Consider the following 20,496-nt stretch of genomic DNA (forward strand, 5'->3'; position numbering starts at 1 on the left):
GCCTGAATGCCTCTGCAAGCTGACTCCCCAACTCTCCGTGCCTCCACTTTGCCAATGGAGCAGCTCTAGAGCTTCTCACAGCCTCTTGAGTTCAGCAGTTTTGGCCGCTTTTTCAGGTCTGACTTTCGAAACTTCTTGAAAGTTGTTTTAAAAAAATGTTCTTGGTATTGTATGACAAGAACCACCATTGTTCACCATATTGTATGTTTGGTTAGTCCAGCTAGGAGAGATTACCGAGTTAATAAAAACAAGAAATACTCAGCAAGTCTGGCAGCATCTGTGGAGAGAGAAGCCGAGTTAACATTTCAGGTCAGTGGTCCTTCATCAGAACTGGCAAATATTGGAAATGTAATAGGTTTTAAGCAAGTAAAGCGGGGGTGGGGCAAGAGATATCAAAAGAGGTGTTAATAGAACAAGGTCACAGAGGATAACTGACCAGAAGGTTATGGAGCAAAGGCAAACGGTATGTTAATGGTGTGGTAAAAGACAAAGTGTTAGTACAGCGAGGGTGTTAATTGACATAAAAATGAACAGCCCTGGCCCCAAGCACAAACATGAAAAAAAAAACAGTGGGTAGGCACAGTAGAAACAAACTAAACAAACTAAAATAAAATTAACAAATAAAAAGGAAAAAATAAATACAAATAAAAAGGGGGGCCCGTCATGCTCTGAAATTATTGAACTCAATGTTCAGTCCAGCAGGCTGTAGTGTGCCTAATCGGTAAATGAGGTGCTGTTCCTCGAGCTTGCGTTGATGTTCACTGGAACACTGCAGCAATCCCAGGACAGAGATGTGGGCATGAGAGCAGGGGGGAATATTGAAATGGCTAGCAGCCGGAAGCTCGGGTCATGCTTTTGGACTGAGCGGAGATGTTCCACAAAGCGGTCACTCAATCTGCATTTGGCCTCACCAATGTCGAGGAGACCACATTGTGAGCAGCGAATACAGTATACTATGTTGAAAGAAGTACAAGTAAAGGAGTTCTTGGGACCTTGGATAGTGAGGAGAGAGGAGGTAAATGGGCAGGTATTACATCTCCTGCGATTGCAGGGGTAGGTGCCTTGGGAAGGGAACAAGGTGGTGGGGGTAATGGAGGAGTGGGCCAGGGTGTCGCGGAGGGAATGATCCCTTCGGAATGCTGACAGGGGAGGGGAGGGGAAGATGCGTTTGGTAGTGGCATCACATTGGACATGACGGATGTGGAGATAAATATAAAAGAGATTACTGAGTCTTAGGTAAGTTTTAACAATAACTAGTTTATTACATATTAAAGAACTATATACAGCTTTACATAGCATGTCTAACTCCTCTGATACCATGCTGCTTCTTCTTCACTTCAAGTGTCTTTCTCATGTGATCTCTTACATCATCGTAGTGGCAGATGTTACTCACACTGTCCCAGACATTAACCCTTTCAAACCCTTATATCATAGGTACTAGTCACTTTTACTGTCTGGCCTAGTTTGCTTTAATACAATAGCCCATGTGTCAAAGACAGGGAACAAGCCATTCAATTCAGATACAAGAAACATGTGGGTTTTGTTTGAATATATCTGACAACATTTTTTAAGCTTGAGATACTAATTTTGAATTTCCTTTGTTTCGTTTTCTTTTGTTGAAAATGTATTTTTTAACCTGCCCTGTTCAACTTGTTTGAAACCATCGAAGAGAGAGATAGATAGATAGGCCAGAGGGAAAATCTGGTAAGGGTCAGTAATAAACCAGCAGAAAGTTAATATTCAGGAACTTTGGCCCTGTTATTAATGGGGATGTGGGGAGGGTGCGGAGGAGACTGGTAGTGGGCAAAGAATCCCTCAAGACCGGGCACAGGGAGAAAAAGCCAATCTTAACTGCAGGGCCTCATTTAAATATATCATTGCAGACTTCCGCCTGACAGCTGGCCAGATTGAGAGTCTGGCCAACAAGCGGGAACAGAAATTAACAGCAGGCGGCCACAGCCAAAGAGCTGTGGGAATGTTCCCAGCAGTCAGTAGTGGGGGTAGCTTGCACAGGCAGCTGACGGCATTGCCGGGAATGGACAGCCCGCCCCCTCTACATGATTGCGGGGGACAATCTGCCCCGGCTATTTAAATGAGCCGCCGTGCTTGAGATTGTGGCGGCTCTTTGGCGTACGGCCCTCATGGGCTGGCGGTCATTTTTGAAGCTGGCGAGTTTAAAAAGTCCAGCCCCAGGAACGGGGTCATGCTGTTCAATCCCAATATTTTAATCCCCCACTCTTACCTTGATATTCACTTGCCCATCAGGCTGGGAGTTTAAAATCGAGACCATTATGTCTAGTGCATTTTACAATCCACCTAGGCGGAATAGTTTAATCTGTAAATACAGTAAATCTAATTTGTTATTGCTTCTGTTCACTTATCCGCCTGCTGTTTAATGATTCTGTTTGGCAGATAGTAGCTTAACCCATGGTCTGCTGCAATGTTTATTCTACTGCCTTCTGAGGGCGAGAAGAATCATGTGAGAGCAATTGATAAAACCAGGAAGCTGACACACAGTAATAGATTTTTTGTTTGATCGTCGGGCACACTACAAATTACCTAGATTTTCAGCGGGATAAAGGCACACCCTGGGTTATAGAGAAGGGGGAGTTGCCTTTGTGAGTGCTCCGAGACACTGGTTCCAAATAGTCACTGCGAGAAAAACCCTCCAAAAATGGAACATCGTCTGATAAAAGCGGGAAAGCGGTCCTTTTTCCAATAATTGCTTCCTACATGTAGAGAAGTGCAAAACAAAAAGTCTCCTCGCCCTCAAGAAGTAAATCGATGTGCTGGCTGTCTTGTGGGGTCTGCGGACTGATCGTGCAAGTATTTGACAGCAATGTGCGTGACGGTTTTCAGTTGGACCACAGGATAACAGTTAGCCCAGTTCCCTCTGTGCTGTGCTTCCTGTGAGAAATTATAGTCTGAGCAGCTACTGGTGATGCTGCAATTGTATGCCACACTTGGTTAAATACTGAAAGTGCAGATAGGCACGCACCCACACTTTACTGTGTTAAACCTGCAGTGGCCTGTGGTTGACCTGGAGAGAACATAGTTCTTAAAAATGTCATGTGCATTTTGAAGTTTGAGAGACCAACCTTTTGACCAGACTAGCTACGTGCCTTCTGTTATGAAAATAACCTGTCCGTTGCAGAGGAGATAGACTTCAATACCACATAGTTGTTATACCTCTGCTTCATTTTCTTCTTCTCCGTTCTTGCAGTGTCAGCAATGCCTCAGTGGGAACACTCGCCTCTGAGTCAGAACTTCTGGTTCAAGTCCCACTCCAGAGGCTTGAGCATGCAATCAAGGCTGACACCTCATTGCAGTACAGCGGGAGTGCTGCACTGTTGGAGGTGCCATCTTTCAGATGAGATGTTAAGCGAAGGTTCCGTCTGCCCTCTTGGGGGGACATGAGAGATCCCATGGCACGGTTTTGAAGAAGACCAGAGCAGTTCTCCCCACTGTCCGGGCCAATATTTATCCCTCAGCCATCATCATTTACAAAAAAGATTTTTATTTTCTTCCTGCCAGCCTCTGAAAAGGCTTTAATGATTGGCCATAGTGCCGTACTGATCTCTTTGGTATTAAATCTTTAATCTAATCCCATCTTGCCCCCAGGAGGATGCCAACTCGCACTGATGTACGATTCCATGCAGCCCTCTGATACTTTGCCCTTGGGGACATTCTTCATTTGTAAGGCTAGGGAATATCAATCAGGAGCAGGAGCCCTGGCAACAATGAGGCCATTTGTAGAGCTTTGTCTGAGATCAGGGAACTCAACACAGCCAAGGATTAAATTGCATGAACCGACTGAACCATCAAGAGAGCTCAGTTGCAAAGCATTAATTCATTAATTTCATGTTAACAGATGGTGCTCAAAAGAAAAATTCTAGCAGGCCAGCTTCTTTGGCTCCTTTATGTCAGAAAAATTCATTTGTGGAGTCACCGCTCATTTGACATAGTCAAATCCGTCCTATGTCTCTTCTGCATAGCAGAAGTTTCCATCCCTGCCTTCATAGCTGCAGGTGACCCATTTAAACTTTCAGCTCCCGGAATATAACCTTCTTTCATTCAATATCTCCAGAACATCTGTAAATTTTCTGTGTGCATTAATCAATCAAAATCAAAAAATATACCTAACAGTGGGTTTCCTCTTACATTTTTGATTAGATGCAGAAACATTTCTGCTATGCTCAGGATCAAATTCTGTAGAATGTTAATAGGCACCTCAATTTTATTTATTTCAAAATCTTAATTGATATGTCTCATTCTAAAAGGACTTGCTGAGGTTCGTGGCCGTGTTTACGGAGGGTCACGGCCTTGTTCGTCGAGGGCCATGTTTATCAAGGGTCATGGCTGTGTTTATTGAGGTTCATGGCTGTGTTTATCATGCCACTGTCTGAAAGGCAGGACTGAATATTTGTTTGCAATCCTGTGTTTACTGCACTGAACACAGATGCAAGATGGAGGTCCCTGGTTATTGGTCTATTATTTTCGATTTATGTGTGGAGTTTTCATGCAAACCATCTCACTTTGAATACTAAGCTCCCCTATTTGATTGCTTGTCACATTATGTGGAGAGGGCTCGACTCCAGCTGTCCTGTTACTCAGTGCCTCTGTGGTTACAAGATCCTCCTTACCCCTGGGGCTGGTCATTGCCTGCAGTGCCATGTGGGCTGATCTCACTGCTGCCATCAATGCTTCATCAGACTTGGCTTTACAGCCTTTAGCTGACTTAATAGCTGCTTGAGTTTCCTCACTCTGAACCATATTTGCCACATTGTGCTCATTTATGAGATTGTTCCCTGGCTAAATCTTGAACAATATGACTGTGGTCACCTCTACCTCCAACCTATTCTAATCACACCTAAGCCAAATGTATGAAACCAAAAAAACCCAGACTGTAAGCTGGTCTACCTTTACATACTGTTTGCTCCACACTGGTTGGATCAGAGACAAGGTGTGTCCTGTACCATGTGCAGCCCAGCAAAGGCTTATATTCACTAACAGGGATTGGAGGAATGTTGCCACATTCATTGCACATCAAACAGTCTCATGTCTTCCAACTGGATTTGGGGAAACATTTATTCCTGGCTGGCTATGTAAATGCTGCCAGCCAGGCTAGAGAAATTGAGGGGCTGATGGGACCTGCTGCACTGGCATTGACCCATCTACTTTTGTCCAAACACAGAAATCCAATGGACCAAAGCAGTTCCCACTGTCTCCTATGTTACTGAACTATAATGGACCAAACTCGATTGATTGCAGTTTTTTTGTGTGAAAGTGGAGCATAACGGCAAATGCATGAAATTTTCATGAGCTTCACTAAAGGCATTTAGGAGTTTAATATTCTAGTTTTATTCTTTGAAAGATGTGTTGGGGCTGAGGACAGAGCTAAGTGTGGTTACAGGTCTGTTACTGGGAGTAGAAGTGGGAGGAATTGGAGAGAGTAAATTAAAAAGCCTATCAACAATATTGAAGTGTTGGCTTGTTGATTTTCTTATAGGATGTCAGTTTCAATATCTTAAATAAACCTAGTGACAATACCAGAGAAGATACATGAAGCTAGACAAACAAACAAATTATGTATATTGACCGATCTTTCATCAACTATATATTTCAAACTGGAAATGATTTAATGTTTGTTCAAAGTCATAGGGGAAGCTTATGAGGTGATAGGTAAGTTCAGCATGATGCTTATCACTGCTTTTTTAACATAAAATTTATGATTGTGGTTTTATTTATTGTATATAGGAAATTGCTGTTTTCTTCACTGATTCCAAGCATTCTCATAACAAGGTAGTTCTATAGGCATGGTATATGAAAGTCATTATTTAAATTGTTGGAACCCATGTACTGAAATGTGGTTTTCATTATTGAAAGATCTGCAAGTTTTGAACCAGTTCTCACCACTTAGATAAGAACCCAGCTTAGACGGAAAGTACATGAAGAATGTAACTTCTAACACGTACGTAATTTGCCTAACCAAAATTGCAGAGGAGATCAGATATTTCTGGAAAAGTCCTGTCTGCGCATACCGAAGAATGAACATGATTTGGGCAAGGGGAATATCTGTACCTTAAGGTTTGGGCGCTGGTTGGTCGACACTGCCATCCACTTTAGTGCCTTCCCCAGTCACCTGAGCTTGCATGGTGAATGTTTGGTTAAACAGAAACTGAACCTGATCTGAGATAAAAACAGAAAATGCTGGAAATGCTCAGCAGGTCTGGCAGCATCTGTGGAGAGAGAAGTAGAGTTAATGTTCCAGGTCCATGACCTTTCATCAGCATTGGCAAAGATTAGAAATGTAATAGGTTTTGAACAAATGGAAGAGGGGAGAAAGGAAGAAGAACAAAAGGGAAGGTCTGTGATAGGATGGAGGGCAGGAGAGATTAAATGACAGAAGATTTCATGTACAAAGCCAAAGGGAGTGGTAATGGGACAAGAAAAGAAACAAAAGATGTATCTAGTTGAGGTGTGAATGGCAGGATAACAGCCACCAGAATGCACAGTAAAGGAATGAAGAAAGAAACAAGAGGAAAAAAATTGAACCAGCAAGGCAACACAGAAATGGGAGCAGAGGTTATGATCTAAAATTGTTCAACTCAGTGTTGACTCTGGAAGGCTGTAACGTGCCCAGTCGAAAAATGAGGTACTGTTCTTCAAGCTTGCGTTGAGCTTCATTGGACACTGTAGCAAGCCAAGGATGGAAAGGTCAGAGTTGGAGCAAGGTGGGGCCCTCCATGACCTCCAACCTCATAGTTCCCTAACCCTGTACAGCCCGCTTCTACCTCCTTCCCAAACCCACAAAGGGGACTGCCCTAGTAGACCTATTGTTCCAACCTGAACTGACTTCTTCCTATCTTGACTCCATTTTTCTCCCTTCGTCCAGTCTCTTCCTACTTACATCTGTGACTCTTCCAATGCCCTCCATCACTTCCACAGTTTCCAGTTTTCTGGCCCCTCACCATCTCCTTTTTACCAGGGATGTCCAATCACTCTACACCCCAATTCTACCAGGGTAGTTTGAGAGCTCTCCGCTTTTTCCTTGAACGAAGGCCCAACCGGTCTCCATTCATCACCCCCTTCCTCCTGGCTGAACTTGTTCTCACATTGAACAACTTTTCCTTCAACTCCACTCACTTCCTCAAAATAAAAGGTGTTGCTAGGAGTACCCGTATTGGTCCCAGCTATGCCTGCCTTTTTGTGGGATATGTGGAATATTTCTTGTTCCAGTCCTACTTAAGGCCCTCCTTGACCTCTTTTTCCGGTCAGGGGTTGGCAATGTGTCCGTACACGGACACCAGTGTCCATGGTAACAGACTTTGAGGTCCGTGACTGATAATTTCAGGGATGCGAAATTTCCTATTGGCTGCTTCTTCCAGACCAGTCCAACTTTAAAAATATTCACAGCCATCAGTTTCACGGCTGCAGGTGTTTAGAGCAGGAACAGCAGCTTCCGAACTCTGGACAAGTTTGGAAAACCCGAAAACCCCGAACTTGTCCTGAGTTCGGAAGCCACTGTTCCCGCTCAGTCACTGTGAAACGGACGGCTGTGAATTTAAAAAAATAACTGACCAATCACAAAGCTGCTCTGGGGAGAGTTCCCGCACTCTGCAACCGTCAGAGAGAGGGAGAGGGGAGAGAGAGAGGGGGATAGAGTGGGGAGGGGGGAGAGAGAGGGAGGGAGGGAGGGAGAGTGAGAAGGCCGTAGAGAGAGAGGGAAAGAGAGAAGAAGGGGGAGAGAGAGAGAGGGATAGAGGGGGGAGAGAGAGAGAGAGAGAGAGGGGAGAGGGAGGGGGAGATAGAAGGAGGGAGAGAAAGAGAGGGGAAGGAGAGAGGGGAATGGAGGGGGAGAGAGAGAGGGAAGAGGGAGGGGGAGATGGATGGACAGAGAGGGAGGAGCTCGAGGGGAGAGAGATGGACACGGTGAGGGGAGAGAGAGAGGGGTGAGAATTGAATACAGAGAAGGGATAGAGTCATTGAGAGATACAGCACTGAAACAGGCCCTTTGGCCCACTTAGTCTGTGCTGACTATCAACCACCCATTTATACTAATCCTACATTAATCCCATATTCCCTACCACATCCCCACCTTCCCTCATAGGGATTGACACAGACAGGGAGAGTGTGAGCGAGAGGGGAAAGAAAGAGATCAATATCACACCTGACAGACAGGAGTACCCTGGACACTACAGTTAGAATCAGAAACATTTTGTCATTTATTGAAAGTAAGAAAGCAAGAATTTGTATTTATATTGCACCTTTCGTGTTTTCGTGGTAAACCTAAGTGCTTCATAACCAATAAGGTACATTTAAAGTGTATTTACTGTTTTATAGGCAAAGAGAGGCCAACTTGTGCCCAGCAGTGCCTTACAAACAGCAATGAGATGAATGGCCAGTTCAATCTGGTGGTGTTGGTTGAGGTCGAATAGCTTGTTAGCTGCTTATAAAGTTTTGATGGGCCATTATTACAGTCATGACAAGATTGGCTGATTTTTTTATTGTTGCCATTCCAAGTAACAAAATCATTTTGCATAAAATTGCTTTTTTATAAATCCAGTGCACCAGTTATTTTGTTAACAGGTTATAAATAACTATTTAATCAGTGGGTTGTTTGCTACTTTATTGAACGAAGGCTGAAGATCTAGTTCAAATTAGTCTGCTCATAAAGTTGCCTGTTAATATCCAGTAGAATAGATGCTGTTGGTGTGATTTAGGGATTTGAGATAGCTCTTCAAGCTTGTGAACAGCAGCTTTTGACAAGGGATTTCAGAATTCAAAATACATCCCACATTATGAGCATACAAACATATGAACAGACAAAATAGGAGCAGGAGTAGGCCATTCGACCCCTCGAGCCTGCTCTGCCATTCATTAAGATCATGGCTGATCTGTTTGTGTTTCGAATTCCACATTTCCATCTACCCCGATTACCCTTGATTCCCTTGCCTAACAAGAATCTATCTACCTCCACCTTAAAAATATTCAATGACCCTGCCTCCACCACCTTCTGAGGCAGAGATTTCCAAAGTCACATAACCCTGTGAGAGAAAAAAATTCTCCTAATCTCTGTCCTAAAAAGGTGACCTCTAATTTTAAAACAGTGCCCAGTCTAGCCAACCTTTCCTCATAAGACAACCTGCTCATTCCAGGTATCAATCTAGTAAACCTCCTCTGAACCGCCTCCAACACATTTACATCCTTCCTTAAATAAGGAGACCAAAACTGCACACAGTATTTGAGATGTGGTCTCACCAATACCCTGTATAACTGAAGCATAACATCCTTACTTTTATTTTGATTCCTCTCGTAATAAAGGATAACATTCCATTAGCCTTCTTTATTACCTGCTGTACCTGCATACTAACTTTTAGTTACTCCTGCCCTAGAATAGCTAGATCCCTCTGCACCTCAGAATTCTGCAGTTGTTCTCCATTTAAGTAATACTCTGCTTTTTTATTCTTCCTGCCAAAGTGAACAACTTCACATTTTCCAACATTATATTCCATCTGCCAGATTTTTGCCCACTCACTCAACTTATCTATGTCAGTCTGCAATCTCCTTATGTCCTCTTCACAACATACTTTCCTACCTATCTTTGTGTCATCTGCAAAATTAGCTAACATGCCATTGCTCCCCTCATCTAAGTCATTGACATAAATTGTAAAAAGTTGAGGCCCCAGCACAGATCCCTGTGGGACTCCACTTGTCACATCCTGCCACATTAGCTCGAAATTTACTTCAGCTTTTAAAGCTGCAGGATCAAGTCTCCTGAGATCGCACTATCACAATCATTCATAGATACCACTTCATCCTATAAGGGTGTCCCACTGTCCTGAGATGGTTACCAGGTTCCTTGTTGCTCTTTCATTGCTAAATCACCCTCTGATTTCAACTAATCATTGCTTCTCCATTTTCTCATTCTTCTCTTTGGTTCTTTTCTCAATAAAAAGCCTATTTTCACCATTCTCATAAATCTAGTTGCTTGTGGATTCACAGGGAAAGAACATAAGGATTGTGAAATTTTATGTCTGCAGGACGTCACCTGATTCTTGAAGGGGAACTCCAGACTCTATGCAGATACTGTTTAATACAGAGAGCAGGGGTCCAATATCTGGTTCCAAGCATTGATTCATTTTTTTTTTTATCATTTCATCTACACAGGAAAAACAAGTGTCAGAATGACTCATTGACTGATGACTGAAGAGAAAGCTGGGTGCCTTGTTTGTCACCACAGTGTGATGTTAATCCGCTCGTTGCTGTTTGAGATACACCATGCCTGTGTTGGTCATTATCAGGCAGAAGACTTTTCTGTTTAAAGTCCCATTAAAATAACTTTTTTTCTGAATTTTTTTCATCTCGTACTAACATTTATAAAAACTCAGATTGAAAAGGTTGCTCACACCATCTGAAATGGCTGATTTTAATCCATAGAAAACATTCCCGATCAAATAACCTTTTACTGTGTCGCTAAAGTGATTATGACTAATTAATTAGCCCAGCAACTTGACATTGATATTTGTCTGGATTAGAATGTACACCAGGAATGTCCCATGTTCAGTTTGTGCTAAAACCTACTTTTCAAAAATGCTTTGGGCTAGTCCCCTTTAATTCCTCCCTACTCATGCTTAGGCCTGATTTTCAACTGTGAAGCCATGCTGAGAGCACTGTGTAAGTCTAAGTTGTTTTGCTGTTATCAGCTTATCTCAGCCAGGGCTGTCTACATCAGCGAGGGTTCCCACCCCCGATCAGTATCCAGTAGGTCTTACTGGAAAAGGCATGTGTCAAACATCAGCTGGTGATACAATCGTACTTTGCAGTGTTGTCCTTCACGCTACTGTAGTCTGCTAACTCTTGGGTTCTGGTCTTAGCCGCGAAAAATAAGTCAGGTAATGAGAAGGTAGTTAGCCCTGTGGACCAGACCCCAGCATGAGGCAGCACTTTCAAGAGAAAGAACGAAAACAGTAAAAACTAAATGTTGAGCATTGTTTTGGATGTTGACGTTTTCCTTGAATGAATGGCCATCCCCTGACATAGCCCATCAAAATGGTTTCTATCTTTAAAGCCTGGAGTTGCTGTTCAGGGAAAACCTGTGAACTTTGTAAAAAAAAAAGTAGACGGTAGTGTATTTAATTATCTTTGTTTATGACTCTGCAGGTGAGCTGTATTCCATTCTGCGTCTAAAGGAACCCCTTTACTTGTGCATGCCAGCTGCCATCTGCCTTGGCTTACTGCTGCTGCAGCTCTATATCTGGGAAAAAGAGAGAGAGAAACAGAAGGAAGAGTAACCAACACTCCACTAGCTCCAGGCGTGAGGGACCAGTTTGGATCATGCATAGTGTCTGACTATTTTAAAGGCAAAAATAAAAGGAGAACATGTACAACCTGCCTACTGAAGGGGATTAGTACAGTGATTTATCTGAGTTTAGAAGGTCAGCTGGGAAAAAGCAGATAGAAATGAGGGAATAGGTAGGGTGGGGGTCTGGAAGAGGGAGGGACAGTCAGATTCTGAATGTCTTCAGTTACAGTTTGCCTGTCAGGATTGTAATTACCAGATGTAGGCATCTTTGGTCTACGATATATCCAGCTTTCAGTAGGTATACAACTTTTGTTTTTGTGTGAAACACTTGCAAAATAATTTTCTGTGAATTATTTAATGTGGGGTGATTTTTGTAAGAATTTGTAAACTGGGGACAGGCAGAAGCATTTCTAAATGTTATAATGTTCTTGGGTTATGCTCTATTTTTGCTTTTGTGTCGTTTTGCTATTATTGGTGTCAACCATGGCTTAGTGGGTAGCACTTGAGCCTCTAAATCCGATAATTGTCCCACGCCAGAGATTTAAGCACAAATTCTAGGCTAATATTCCAGTGCAGTACTGAGGGTGTGCCGCACTGTCAGAGGCGTCGTTTTTCAGGTGAGATGCTGAACCGAGACTCCGTCTGTCCTCACAAGTCAATGTAAAAGATCCCATGGCACTGTTTTGGATAAGAGCGGGGAGTTCTCTCCACTGTCCTGGCCAATATTTATCCTCAACTATACACAAATTGGCTGCTGTGTTTCCTGCATTATAATAGTGATTACACTTCAAAAAGTATGTCATTGGCTCAAAGTGCTTTGGGAAGTCCCGAGATCAGGAAAGGCTCTATATAAATGCAAGTTTTTTTTTTGTGTTGAAATGCCATTGCATTCATCAAACAATTGACTATATGGCCAGTAAGTAAACATATAGTTCGCTGCATGTTCTGTACCATTTGAAATGTTTTAACCTGCGATGAAAAATCCTTTGGAGTTGTTAAGGGGGATTGAACATATACTTCACTCCAAACATCCCACTTTGTGCAGGGATAAGTTTGCAGATGATGTTATTTCAAACACAGTTGTAGTAATAATGGTGATGGTTCATGTGTCAAAAACATAGTCTACTTTTAGTGTTTAGAGTTCACTATTGAGTCTTCATTGTCTTACTGATTTTCCTAGCACTTGTTTTCTTTCCACTGAGTGATAGAATGCCTTATAAAGTTCAAATGCTCTCATTTTAAAAGGAAGCAGCACCTCTGTTTCTACCTTACTGGGTTTTACTGAACTGCACACTGACTTTTTTAATCACCTCTGTTACATTCTTTAGTTCTATAAAAGTCTCTACCTGCTGCATGCTGTGCTTACTGTTTCATTTTGCATTTTCAGAATCAAATAAAAAGGTTGTTTTAAAAAAGTAATACATTGTAAGTCTGAATAGAATTAATTCCTAGCAAAATTTTAATAATTCTGCTCTAAATGGTCCTTTTCAGCACTCCTAATTATGACATTGAATACATAGACAAAGGTTTTTTTTGGTTGTCATGCATTAGAAGCGTGACGCACTAGGGGGGTGCATTCTAGAAAAGCTTTTTGCATGGTTTCTGTATTGGTAAGGAATCCATCAGCAATGTGTGATGCAATGATGGCCATATTTTACAGGTGGTCTCTGTATTGGAAGGGAAACCAACAACAGTGCAGGTACGGCACAGTGGCGCAGTGGTTAGCACTGCAGCCTCACAGCTCCAGCGACCCGGGTTCAATTCTGGGTACTGCCTGTGTGGAGTTTGCAAGTTCCTCCCTGTGTCTGCGTGGGTTTCCTCCGGGTGCTCCGGTTTCCTCCCACACCGGTTTCCTCCCACATGCCAAAGACTTGCAGGTTGATAGGTTAATTGGCCATTATAAATTGCCCCTAGTATAGGTAGGTGGTAGGGAAATATAGGGACAGGTGGGGCTGTGGTAGGAATATGGGATTAATGTAGGATTAGTATAAATGGGTGGTTGATGGTCGGCACAGACTCGGTGGGCCGAAGGGCCTGTTTCAGTGCTGTCTTTCTAAACTAAACTAAACTAAACCTGGAGTGCTCTTGTGACTGAGTACTGTACCTGCACACACCAGGTGAATGGGAAATGGATGTCTTCTCCATTGTGCTATGGGACAGGTAGCCTTTGAGCTTATTCATCCTCATCTCATTTCAAGAGGAGGACACATGACTTAGAATTTCCATGCCTTTGCTTGCCAGCAAGCAATTTCCTGCCATTTCACTTGAATATTGCAGGGCTGACCAGTGCAGAAGTTGAATTTCTACTAATTTCTTCAAAATTGGGAGATTAATTCTTAAAAAGGTCTGATAATTCCAATTATTGTGGATTCCAACCAGAAATGTGGTTGCAGTTTTAGCTGCCTTTGTGGTGTTCCCCTTGTAGCTAGGTGTGCTAATTGTTGCAATGAATGACAACATGAGGTCCTGAAAAATGTTAAACATTACTTTTAGGCGGTTTAAGCCTGTAACAGCTACAATTTTTATTTCATTTCAGGAGAACTCTGGGAAATAATACCTGGAGATGAAATGGTGGTGGAAAGGAGCCAAAGTCAGTTTAGTTTGGAAGCACTTTTTGTTAACTGGAAAAGATATCCTCATAAACTCTTACTTAAATGGGTGGCTTAGCAGAGACTAAAGTTGACACACAGAAGCTATCAGCACAGTCCTGTTTCATACCACGTTCGTGGACAGCATGTTTGATGAGGGTAGGGTTGATTTAGACCACACAGGTTTCGTCTTATGGATTTTTGTTTTCTTTTTGAAATTTGATCGTATCTCTGTTCCCTTTTGATTAGTCTCCTCCGCCAAGATAGTCAGGCTGGATTAATGCCACTAGGCTTCTGCCAGTCCTGCAAACTTTCAAGGAGCATTTGACAGACAATGTTAAGGTGCTGGAGCCTTAACTGATTTCCATGTCCCGCTCCCCCACAAGCCTCAGCCCAGAAACACTGAGGTCTGTGATAGGGCTCCCGCTACTACCTGAGGTGAACTAAACCAACCCATCACAAAGCAGGGGTTGGAAGTAGGGCACTTACTGTTTTGAAGCTCAGGACCACACTGAATGGGTAGTTGTACCATCAGGGAACCAGACCTGCAGGTTTTTCTATACCCTATTATCTCTACGAGGAAAGTGTATAAACAATTTAAAATTATGTGTTTCTTTGATTGCTGCTTATGAGAACTATGCCACCAACCCAAATACTTTGTGACTGTCTTCACAGTAGAAGACACAAGTTGCATTCCAGAAATTTAGGGTAACCTCGGGGGTTAAAAACAGTGAGAAAATGGTGATAATTAATATCAGCAGAAGAAAAGTATTGGAGAAACTTAAGGAACTAAAATACGACAAATTCACGGGACCTGATGGCCAACATCCTAGGGTTCTAAAAGTGATAGTGGATGCGCTAGCTATGATTTTTCAAAATTCCTTAGATTCGGGAACGTTCCCATCAGATTGGAATTTGGCAAATGTAACACCGTTTTTCAAGAAAGGAGGGAGAGAGAAAACAGAGAACTACAGGCTACTTAGCCTGACATCAGTCATTGGGAAAATGCTGGAATATATTATTAAGGAAGTCTTAAAAATGAACTTAGAAAAGCATAGAATAATTAGAACAAGTCAACATGATTTTAAGAAAGGTAAATTCTATTTGACAAATTTATTAGAGTTTTTAGAGGATGTACTTAGTAGGGTAGATAAAAGTCAGCCAATAGATGTAGTATACTTGGATTTTCAAAAGGCATTTGATAAGGTGCCACACAAAAGATTAATAGGCAAGGTAAGGGATCATGGAGTTGGGGTAATATATTAGTATGGAAAGAGGATTAATAGACAGGAAGCAAAGAGTGGGAACAATCGGGCATTTTAAAGTTGGCAGGCTGTAACTGGTGGATTGCCACAAGGATCAGTGCTGGGGCCTCAGCTATTTACAATCTATATTAATGACTTAGATGAAGAGACAGAGAGTAATGTATCTAAGTTTGCTGATGATACAAAGCTAGGTGGAAAGGTGAGCTGTGGGGAGGACACAAAGAGGCTGCAAAGAGATAAAGGCAGGTTAAGAGAGTGGGCAACACAATGGAATATAATGTAGGGAAGTGTAATGTTATTTACTTTGGTCATAAGGATGGAAAAGCAGAATATTTTTTGAAAGGCGTGAAACTTTTATGTGTTGGTTCTCAGAGGGACTTGGGTGTGCTCATACAAGAAACGCAGAAAGTTAGCATGCGGGTACAGTAAGCAATTAAGAAGGCAAACGGCATGTTTGCCTTTAGTGCAAGGGGACTGGAGTACAAGAATAAATAAGTCTTGTTACAATTGTACAAGGCTTTGGTGAGACCACATCTGAAGTACTGTGCGCAGTTTTGGTCTCCATATTTAAGGAAGTATATACTTGCATTGGAGGCAGTACAGAGAAGGTTCACTGGATTGGTCCCTAGGATGAGAGGATTGTCCTATGATAAGAGGCTGAGTAAATTGGGCCTATATTCTCTGGAGTTCAGGAGAATGAGAGGCAATCTCATTGAAATAAACAAGATTCTGAAGGGGCTGGATAGGGTAGATACTGAGAGATTATTTCTGCTGGTCGGGGAATCTAAAACACAGGGGCACAGTCTCAGGATAAGGGGCTGATCATTTAGGATTGAGATGAGGAGAAATTACTTCACTGAAAGTGTTGTGAATCTTTGGAATTCTTGACCCCAGAGGGTTATGGATGCTCCATTGTTGAATATACTTAAGGCTGGGATAGACAAATTTTGGTCTCTCAGGGAATAAAGGGATCTGGGGAACGGGTGGGAAAGTGGAGTTGAAGCCCAAAATGAGCCATGATTGTATTGAATGGCAGAGCATGCTCATGGGCCATATGGTCCACTCTCACTCCTATTTCTTGTGTTTTTGTATTCTTGTATAGGCTCCAACTCACAAAATACTGACCTTCAGTGAAAAATATAGATACAGGGCAACTATTTGGCTTCATCTGCATGTTGGAGAAAGTAAAGGCCAGAGTATTCAACTGACGTTTAAACGGAGTAAATAATAGGTGCTTCCCAAAATAGGTGTTAAGAAGTATGAGGAAAGCACTTCTTCCCATCATAGCAAATCCATTAGAAAAACTCTACAGTTAACATCTCTGACTTTGCCTTAAATGACTTATGTGTCTTTTGCTTCTTCTGTCCTAGTTGAAGTTCATTGCATGTTTTGGGTGACTCTGTACGAAGACTTCCTGACCTCAGCCTTTTGCTGGTTTGAACTTGTGCCCAATGTCCTGCTGTCAAAGTTTACCTTAAAATAATCTTCTGGATTTACTCTTCCTAAACTAGCTAATATTAAACTCCATTGCTTTCTTTCAAGGCTAAAGTGTCCAAGTTTTTTCAGCCTTTCTTCATGATTCAGTCTTCCAACACTAGGGACAGAATTTTCGCCAGTTCTACATGTGACTCCGGGGAACAGGGGTGGAAAATTCTTTGGAGACTCATCATCGTCCCACTTTCCTTGCTGCCTCCAGTAATTTTGGGCTGGAAGTGGCAGAATATATCTGCTCAAATACAATGAGCATGCTCAAATGGATATGTAAATGTCACGAATACATCATCTTCAATGATGTGTTGCTTGTGATTTTGCCTGAGCAGCTCAGGGTGTTAGAATGCATTCTTGGTGCCCAATGCTGGTATGGTATGTGAATGTGGCATTTAAACTTTAAAGGCCTAGTAAGGAGTTGAATCAAACATAGGGACCAACCTACAGTTAAAAAAAAATTATGCTCCTCCTCAGAGGATGCAGCTGGCCTCAATACATTGCAGCTGACCCACTCAGTTGGGCTTCCTGACAGAAGCAGGAACCCTACTAGGAACCTGCTGACATTGGAAAAACCCTGACCCCAGGCCACGGTTGGGTGGTCCACTCGGGTGGGCAGAATTTTGACCCATCTTAAGATCCATCAGGATTCATGCTGAGTTGAAAATCCCAGTCTGCTCTCCTCCGTGTGTATCATTGACCTAACTGAACACTGCACTCAAGGTGTAGTCTGACAAATCACTGAATCATTTCAACATGACATCCTCCGATTTATACTCCATGGCATATGTCTTCTCTTTGGAACTCTCCAGATGGTGTGTTTTAGGATCAAGAACTCCTTGGAATGAAATTTCAAAAAATTAAATGCAAGACAGCTAATTTTTCAAAATTTATTTTTAAAACCATTGAAGACATAAAAGTTCACACTCTAAAAGAAAACTTCAACGAATAGTGAATTCTATACAACAGGAAGGTCCCCATGTTCAGAGGAACCTGTTTACAGGTGCTTTACGCTGTCTGCCCAAATTCTTCCTCAACATACTTAGGACTAATGCCCAACTGCGAAGCAATGTTGAAGTACTGCATAAGTGTCAGTTGTTTTGCTTATTTCAGCCAGGGTGATGCTTGAGTTTAGTATCTGGACTAAAGAGGAAAATATCAAACTCGGTGATTGCTATCCAGTGAATCATACTGTAAAGTGCATGTGTTGCCCTTCACACTTAGGGTGTGGTCTTCAGCATGAAGGATGAGTCAGGTAACAAGAAAGTTGTTAGGCCTGAGGACCATATCTCAGTATGAGTCAGCATCTTCAGGAGGGAAGAAAACTGTAAAAGCAAAATGATGCACATTGATGTTTTGGATACTGGAGCTTTCCTTGAACAAGTGACTATCCCTTGGCATAGTCAATCAAAATGGTTTCTGGTTTTAAAGCCTAAAGTTGCTGTTCAGGAGAAAGCTTTGTAAAAGGAGGACATTATGCATTTAACTGTCTTTGTTTATAACTCTGCAGGTGCCATCTATTCTCTGCTGATGCTGAAGAAACCCCTTTACATGTGCATGCCAGCTACTGTCTGTCTTGGCCTACTGCTACTGCTCCTCTATGTCTCGCAAAGAGGCAGAGAAAAACAGAAGGAAGAATAATCAACACTGCTCAGTTTCGGGTGCTGTGGACCAGTTTGGAACGTGCATAGTATTTGAGTATTTTAAAAGCAAAATGAAAATATGTACAACATGGCAACTGAAAGGCATTAATACAGTGTTTTGATCAAAATTCAGTAGGTCAGCTGGGAATAAGCAGGGAATATTGTCTATCAAATATTTAACATAATCATGAAGAGCTAAACAGCTTTCTTGTAATGTGTATGGTCAAGGGTTTGGGGTCTGGAAGAGGAAGGGATATTCAGCTGCTGAATGTCTAAGTTTACAGTTTGATTGACAGGATTGGAGTCACCAGATGTAGGCATCTCTAGCCTGTTCTATATGTTTCCAGATTTTTTAGGTATATTAATTTTTTATGAAACATTTGCAAAATAATTTTCTGCGCATATTTTAATGTGGGGTGCTCATGGTAAGAATATGGAAATTGGAAGCAGCCAAAAGCATTTCTACATAGTATAAGATTCTTGAATAATGATCTATTTTTGATTTTATTTTAATGTGTTCAAATGTCATTGCATTTATCAAACAGTTAATTATATGGCCAGTCTGACAGTAGGAAAATAGTACAACATTTCATATTTCAAAGTATTAGTGGAGGGAAACATATAGTTCGCTGTGTGTTCTGTACCTTTTGAAATGTGTTCACCTGCGGTGAAAATTCCTTGGGATGTGTGGAGGGGGATTGAATATATACTGGGCACTACAAACATCCCATTTTGTGCAAGAATGGAATTGTAAACAGTGTTAATTCCAGTACAATTATAGTAATAATGGTGATGGTTCATATGTTAAAACCATAGCATCCTTTTAGTATTCCAAATCAACGAGTTCATTGTTTTTGAGTTTTCATTGTCTTACTGATGTTCCTGGCACTTTGAGCCGAGTTTCTAGCGCTTGCTTTTTTTCCACTCAGAGGTGGAATACTTTGTTAAAATTCAAATATTCTCATTTTAAAAGGGAAGCATCACTGCTCTTTTGAGATTCCTGTGCTCTACTGATCCGCACATTGACATGCATTTAGTCACTTATCATTTGACTCTGTGGCCGGAATTTTACGGTGGGCGGACGGGAACCGAGGTGCCGAGGTGAGACTTCCGCTTGAGAGAGGAAGTCCCGTCTCATTGAGCAGCTGGCCAATCCGCGGGCTGGCAGCTCTTAGTCCCAACAGTGCCACTGGGAGTGGTGGCCACTGCTGGGACTGCAGCCCAGCCGAAGATGGAAGAAGACGTGGAGCCTGGAAGAAAGGTAAATTTTGGTTGCCTCCCTGGGGGTAATCGGTTGGGCCCCGGCGAGGCAAGGGTGGTTGGTTGGGGGGGAAGGGGGCGTGTTGGGTGCTGGGGTTGGTTGGGGTAGCGGGGGTGGCCCTCCATTGGGCCCCAATGATCAGGGCCCCCCCCAAAACGGGACGATCGGCAGCCACCTAGTTTTCCTAGGCGGCTTCTCTCAGGATCCGGACACCTGTTTGCCATGCGTAAAATCAGTGTGGAGGCTGGCGAAGGCCCTTAAGTGACCGTCAAGTGGCCACCTAAGGGCCTTGATTGACCGAGGCCGGGTAGGCCGTTTTCCGGCCCCCTCCACCCTATGTTAAGGGTGACAGAGGCGGGAACAGGTTGGGAAAGACTCCTGGAATCTCCCGCTCCACTTTATGCCAGACCCCCCCCCCCCACCCCCTCACCCCCGTCGCTACCATCCCGCTCGTTGGGGTGACGTAAAATTCCGGCCTGTATCTCTCTTACATTCTTTAGTTCGATAAAAAGCTGCAGCTGCTGCATGCTGTGCTTACTGTATCATTTTGCATTTTGAGAATCAAATAAAAAGATTGTTTTGAAAAGTAATACATTATTAACCACCGAATGGAATGAATTCCCAGCAAAATTAAAATTATTGTGTCCTAAATGGTCCTCTTGGCCACTCTTAATTGAGAAGGTGTTTCCACTTGCAGGGAGATCAGAACTAGAGGCCATAAATATGGTATAATCACTAATAAATTCAGTATGGAATCCAGGAGAATCTTCTTTTCCCAGAGAGTGGTTAGAATGTGGAACTCATTACCACAGGGAGTAGTTGAGGCAACCAGCATTGATGCATTTAAGGTGAAGCTAGATAAACACATGCGGGAGAAGGGAATCGAAGGACATGTTGTTGGGGTTGGTTGAAGGAGTGTGGGAGGAGGTTCATGTGCAACATTTACACC

The 20,496-nt window shown here is 42.5% G+C and overlaps 1 protein-coding gene across 4 annotated transcripts in view; it reads left to right on the forward strand.

The window, feature by feature from the left end:
• LOC137347112 (transmembrane protein 35B-like) overlaps nucleotides 1–20,133 on the forward strand; it is a 60,264-nt gene extending 40,131 nt beyond the window's left edge. For 2 of the 4 annotated variants that reach the window (XM_068011212.1, XM_068011214.1), the window contains exon 3: nucleotides 18,154–20,133. In XM_068011212.1, coding sequence (XP_067867313.1) covers nucleotides 18,154–18,284 — 131 coding nt within the window. In that variant the 3' untranslated portion in view covers nucleotides 18,285–20,133. Of the gene's footprint in view, nucleotides 1–11,163; nucleotides 12,725–18,153 lie in introns of those variants that run through there. The other 2 variants (XM_068011213.1, XM_068011216.1) reach the window with 2 other exon arrangements.
• The last annotated feature ends 363 nt before the right edge of the window (nucleotides 20,134–20,496 follow it).

This window comes from Heterodontus francisci, chromosome 31 (assembly GCF_036365525.1).
Source record: "Heterodontus francisci isolate sHetFra1 chromosome 31, sHetFra1.hap1, whole genome shotgun sequence".
In the NCBI taxonomy this organism is placed as follows: Eukaryota; Metazoa; Chordata; class Chondrichthyes; order Heterodontiformes; family Heterodontidae; genus Heterodontus; species Heterodontus francisci.